At 40.7% G+C, this 5,911-nt stretch overlaps 1 protein-coding gene across 1 annotated transcript; it reads right to left on the bottom strand.

The window, feature by feature from the left end:
* Positions 1-358: 358 nt before the first annotated feature.
* On the bottom strand, positions 359-5,611 carry LOC101464550 (E3 ubiquitin-protein ligase MARCHF2). Its single transcript, XM_004542423.4, has 5 exons — positions 5,308-5,611; positions 3,527-3,836; positions 3,222-3,417; positions 2,371-2,580; positions 359-1,730 (listed from the first exon to the last, which is right to left on the bottom strand). The coding sequence occupies exons 2-5, from the start codon at positions 3,709-3,711 to the stop codon at positions 1,575-1,577; spliced, it is 747 nt and encodes a 248-aa protein (XP_004542480.1). The 5' UTR covers positions 3,712-3,836; positions 5,308-5,611; the 3' UTR covers positions 359-1,574.
* Between the last annotated feature and the right edge of the window lie 300 nt (positions 5,612-5,911).

Raw genomic sequence — 5,911 nt, 5'->3', positions numbered from 1 at the left:
GTTGGGAACCACGACTGTATTACTTGGCAAATAAATATATTTAAAACCATGTGTTTAAGGTCAAACCCTAACTATGGCATGAAAAACAGGTTCAGTGAACTTCCTTTCTGAAATATAGCGAAGTACAATATAGCCTAAAAAGGAAGTATATATGCTTCAGACAGTACTTCAGTAAATGTACTTTCAATCATTGGTTACATTCACTGTACAAAATGCACATGCACAATTTCCCAACACAAACATATTAAACAGGAGATCGGTTCATTTTTAGATTGTGGTATAACTCACAGTTTATTCAGTCATCTTCTCTGTGGAATAAGAAAAAGAAAAGAGAGCACAAAGATCACCCACATCCGAGTCCAGGAGTCCCTCATGTTTTATTGCACAATAACCCAATTTTCCAGGGGACTGCAGCAGGAAGACTACAATAACACAAAATACTTTGTCTAACAAATGCTGCATATATCGACTGACATCTCAGAACACGCTTGCCTTTGTGGACCTTTACGAAGCACCAGTCTGCTCTGGTACACCTGTGTTTTTAATCCATTAATGTCACGTTTCCCAAAGCTATATTCTGCTCTTTTTAAAATTGCATCACTTGTGATGTAAGACATTACTACTGGTCGTTGCTAGGCAGCTCAATTGATGAATGGTGCATTTACAAGTGGAGCAGGGCTGTTTGCTAATGCACTTTTATGACAGTAGAAGAAACATAATCCGATTAAAATGTAAACATGATTCCACACCTTCAACACTCGTGTCCTGTACGTTACTGCACTGCCATCCACCAGCTGGAGTTAGTGTTATCCCATATACTACAATGCTCACTGGCCCCCGTGACAAGTGTGATTAATACACGAGACCTGCATCAACAGGAAGGTGATTTGGTTTCCACTCTTCAGACAGCAATGGAAAAAAAGAACAAAGAAAAAAGATTTTCCTGGAAAAATGAAGAAGGGTTCAGATTATAGACAAGGACAGTGGTATGAACAAATGTCACTCCCTACTTGTTAAAAGCAGAACAAAAGAAAAGATTATTCACAGAGTTTGTCAAAAAATGTTTTTTGTTTTTTTTTAGATTATTATCCTCCGCCGGGCTATTGCTTGCCCATTGTTCCAAAACAGCTAAATACGTGGTGAAGGGGCTTGGGGGAATTATAGGTAGTGAATATGTTTCATATTATACTGTAGTAGCATGCTGAATCAGTTATATTCTGCTACATTAGCTTGTGTCTTAGTATTTCATAAGTTTGTGACAATGACTTAAAGTCCGGCTGATTAGTCCATTTTCCATGTGTCCAGGCATTCGCATCCTGGCACTGTTCGTTTTCATCAACAACGACTCCTGAATGAGTTCAAAAAGTTCAAAACCACTTTTGTGGCTAGCCAATACCATAGTAGTTTACATCAAGTGCTTTAATAAAGAAAACAGAAGGGGGAGGAAAAAAAGCAGTTCTTCCCTCAGAATGGTCCATATGAAGTGCAAAAGTTCATTAATATGATTAATTTTGTTTTTAGAGAGTGCTTCAGCGGGCTCTATTTTAAATATTCCACTTGCCCCTGCTCAGCACTCATACGATGGTCTCGTCAGTCATTTTCTTGGTCGACTTGGTTGGCACCGAGCGTTGGGTAGTGTGTGCCCCTTTCATGTCGGGCATTAGCAGGCGCACTTTCTGATTGGTCCTCCTCCACTCCGAGTACAACTGACAGTGATACCGAAATGACACCTGAGAGTGAATGAAAAGAAAAAGGGAGGGGGCGAGACAAGAGGTAACAAAGGACAGAAAGACAGATATCAATAAAATTAGCACAAAGCTATCTGAGAGAGTAGTACAGATGCTGCACAGCAACTACTGCACGACAGGGAACTGAAACCTGAGTAGAAAGGCCGAGCTTTCACAGTCAGTTTACATTTTCAATAACGATAAAAGGAAAACACTTCAAAAAAAAAAAAAAGCCATTTAGTTTACCAAAGCCCAGTTCTAGACCCTGTTAAAAACTCCAGCTAACGAAAGGTGTAGAATAAAGCCAACTTATTGTCAGTATTCGCAGTCAGCTATGCATGTATGTGCAGGCGTTCTGTTTCTGTTCCAACACTCAAATAAACTGCTCCAGGCCACAATATACTCCACATGCCTTCACATGTCTCCACAACTGACTGAAGCTGTACCCAGAAACGATACTGTAATGTCTACAATAATCAAGGTAAGAACAATTACCTGGACGTGTGCTTGTCTTGGTATCATAACTGAAAATCAAAGCTTTAAATATCGAAACTATTAAAAAAGGGGCTTTGATTTCTAAACTACCTTATAAACACTTGGATCTACCCCCCCCCCCAAAAAAAAACATTCTGCAATTGGTTACCAGTGTCCAAAGGATGTAGATAGTGAAGAGGGCGATGGTGAGGGCAATAAGGCCAACAGCTTCGAGTCTGCTCTTCAGCTGCAGGTGGTCCTGTGCGCCCCTCAGACACAGCCAGCCGGAGATAGCTGCCAGGGGTGTGATAAGAAGGAAACAGGCCATGTCGCAGAGCAAAGTGCGCTTCTCACTGCGAGGGCCCGGGTCCTTCAGCCACTGCAAAAGACCAAAATGGGGAGGTCGATGATACGCCTGAATCGAGCACATTAAATGATTAACTGATGTGTCTTAGATTATAAAAACAAGAATGAGCTTTAAAGAGGAGTGAGCTGCCTGCATGAAGTAATTAATAAAGCCATAAAAAGAGTATTCTAACCGAACACTATTCACACAAGGTCAAGCAAAACAATCCTCAGTACACGCAAATGATCCCACTTGCTAAACATGTTACTTGCTGGCACAGATACTTAATGGCATAAATGAAATCTTCCAAATGCTTACAAAGCTGAAAATATCAGTACAAGGCAAAAGAAGAAATAATCTCCTTGCTTTAGACAAAGCTCATGGCCGTCCATCTCGTTAGCCTCTTACTGAACCGAGGTTGGAGCCTATCCCACCTGACATTAGGGAAGAGGTGGGATACACCCAGTCAATCACAGGTCTCATACAAAGAAACAAACAGCCATTCATGCTCGCACTGAGCCATACAGTCAATTCAGAATCACCAATTAACCTAACAAGCGTTTGTGGACAGTGGGAGGCAACCGGAGCGCCCAGAATAAACCCACACACTAACCGCTTTTTATAAAAAAACCATAAAGTAGAGAAATGAATTCACACAGTAAAACTTTTCTAACCTGAGTGAGTGGCTGTGGTCGCCGTTCAATAGTGAACTCAGTGTGACAAAGTTCACAGTAGCTGGTGTTGGAGGATGACAGCCACTTCTCCAAGCAGCTTTTATGCACTTTACCCAGAGTACCAGTACAGTCACAGGGCGAGAGCAGCGTCTCTCCTCCAGCTCCCTCGTGACAAATCCGACACATACCCACGTCGCTGCGCGAGAGACAGCAGAGCATTGAAGACAGAAAAGTAACAATAACATATACACAGTTTAATTACGCTACATTTATTTGGCTACCATGCGTGTTTCTCCCTCCCTTACCTCTGTGAGCTCACCGCTTTGACCACGGTGGAGAGTGGGCGGCCATCTTTAGCCGTAACCTTGGCAATGTACTGGGCCTGCGCGGTGGAGTCAGTCTCCTCGGAATCCTTGGAGGCATCGGATTCGGCAGTGCCAGAATAATCACAAAGGGAGCCGGGTAGGTGACAGCAGCCTGACGAAGACATAGTCAGCTGAAGGTGACAGCGACGCAGATGAAGGCGGAGGCGAATTTGAAAGGAGCTCTGATCCAAAAGGTGATGTCCAACTCCACTTCTTCTCCTCCACCTACAAAGCTACCGCCTAGTGGATGCTGGAAAAGATGAAGACACAAAGTATGGTTGACTTGGATTATTACTTTATGCTCTTAATTTTCCCGAATAGGAATAGTGATGGTTAGCATGAATACATGCACATATAAATGCACATAAATGTCAGCTTTCACTGCCAACACTGCTCACTGGTATTCTTGATCTGCAGCTGGACTTTAGCCAAAATTACATAAAAACCTTTTTAAAAAATAAAGGAATAACATAAAAGCTTGTACTATATTTAAAGCTATTAGGCTGCTGTATACTTTATTTATGACCAAGGTTGGCTACTTTTAATTCAATTCATCATTCATTCAAAGTGGCCTGCAAAGCTTTACAGCTATTCTGATTCAAAGCAGGCCTATGAATTCTAGTGATATTATCCCATCAATTATTGATAACAAAAATGATTCTAAAAAGTATTTCCTTGGTTTTTCTTTTTAGTATTAAGACTTCATACATACAAAAACATGTTATAATAGTGTAATAAAAAATGCAATGTTAAAATACAGAATAATCAGAAATACTGTAATACTTTAACCTGTCACTTTTTCTCATGTACAATAACACAGCATACCACAAACCACCACCCTATGAACACATTTAAACAGAAAATTGTTTACATATTTATGACTTTTCAAATTTTTTATTTCTCTCTATATACATTTTGGTAGTTTTTAAACTTGTTAATATTGTTAAATTTTCAGATGTTTATGGATTTTTTGTTTTTTCTCGTCAAACGAATTACATTGTAATATTAACCCAGCTTCAACTTACACATAACAAATGTCATATGGTTTTCAAAAAGTGCCACACGTGACATATTAGGTTCTGATGTGAGTTGCAGCCCTGAAAAAACGTTTGAATATTTTACTCCAAAAAATGATGTCTCTTAATAACTAGTAACTGGCTTCAACAAACTCTGAGGGAAGCACACTGCGGTGTAGATATACATTTTAGATAGACCTTAAGGACACTAGGAGTGGGATCAGGGTGGCCGTGTGTTACCCATACCTGTCCCTGCAATAGTCGTGCAATGTGATATAGTCAACAACGCAATCTTATGTAGCTGCCTTAAAAAAAGACTAAAGACAAATCACAAAAGACAGTGTGCCAATATACTCGTGTATTTAAAGGTGCACAAAGCAAGCTTCCTGATGTTACCGTGATGACTTAGTATTGTTATCGACACGTTACACATCAAAGGCTAGATCAAAATCCGACTCTATTTCTGGTACATGACTGAGTTGCTTAAAATTTCCCAGCTGACATTAATTATGCCGTACATGTCCATATCCCCGATACAGTAACGCTAACATACAGCGCCGACGAAAGCTAATTTATTTAATAAAGCAACGTACGTGTACAGAACATAACCAGAGGCCAGCGAACAAGCTGGGATATGATACTTGTATAGAAAGTCCCATCGCTGTGGTCAAAAACACAAACAGGCTGTACCGTAAATATACTCACCCGACGGCCTGCCTTTTCTCGGCTGGCCTTGGCCCTGCGTTGGCCAGACACAAGCTAGCTGAGCTAACTGGACAGCTCTAGCTACAAACTATGACATTGACGTCTAAACAGAAGCTGACGATAGAAGGGGATACAGAAGACGATCGTGTGCGTTGCATCCTCTCCATGGCTGGTAGTGCAAATCACTGGGGTAATTTTCTCTTTTTTTTAGTGCGGAAAATACACGGCTGCCAGGATCACTGGAGTCAGCTAACGAGGCTAACTGACTAGCAACGGGCAAGCCTACTTCGGTATCCCTCAGCTGTGGATTAGTCACGTGACACAATGGTGCCTTCATCGTCATTAGCAATGTTTTAGTGCTACATGTTTACATACATGTTCGGGGACATAGTATCAAAATAGGGATAGATGGAATATGTTGTCAGAGTGAGTAAGTAAAAGTGGGACTGCTGAAAATTTTGATGATAAAGATAGTGTATATAATGTCTTTTGTTTATTAACTCAAAGTTACTCAGCAGCACAAAGAAACTTAAAACGAAAGGGATATATATTCCGAGCATTTTGTTATGGCACACACCGTTTTATCGATTAGAAAACCAGGCTA

The sequence above is a fragment of the Maylandia zebra genome, linkage group LG18 (genome assembly GCF_041146795.1).
Source record: "Maylandia zebra isolate NMK-2024a linkage group LG18, Mzebra_GT3a, whole genome shotgun sequence".
NCBI classification, from domain to species: domain Eukaryota; kingdom Metazoa; phylum Chordata; class Actinopteri; order Cichliformes; family Cichlidae; genus Maylandia; species Maylandia zebra.
Note: the sequence above shows the minus strand (reverse complement) of the source record. Positions and strands in the feature narration are given on the sequence as shown.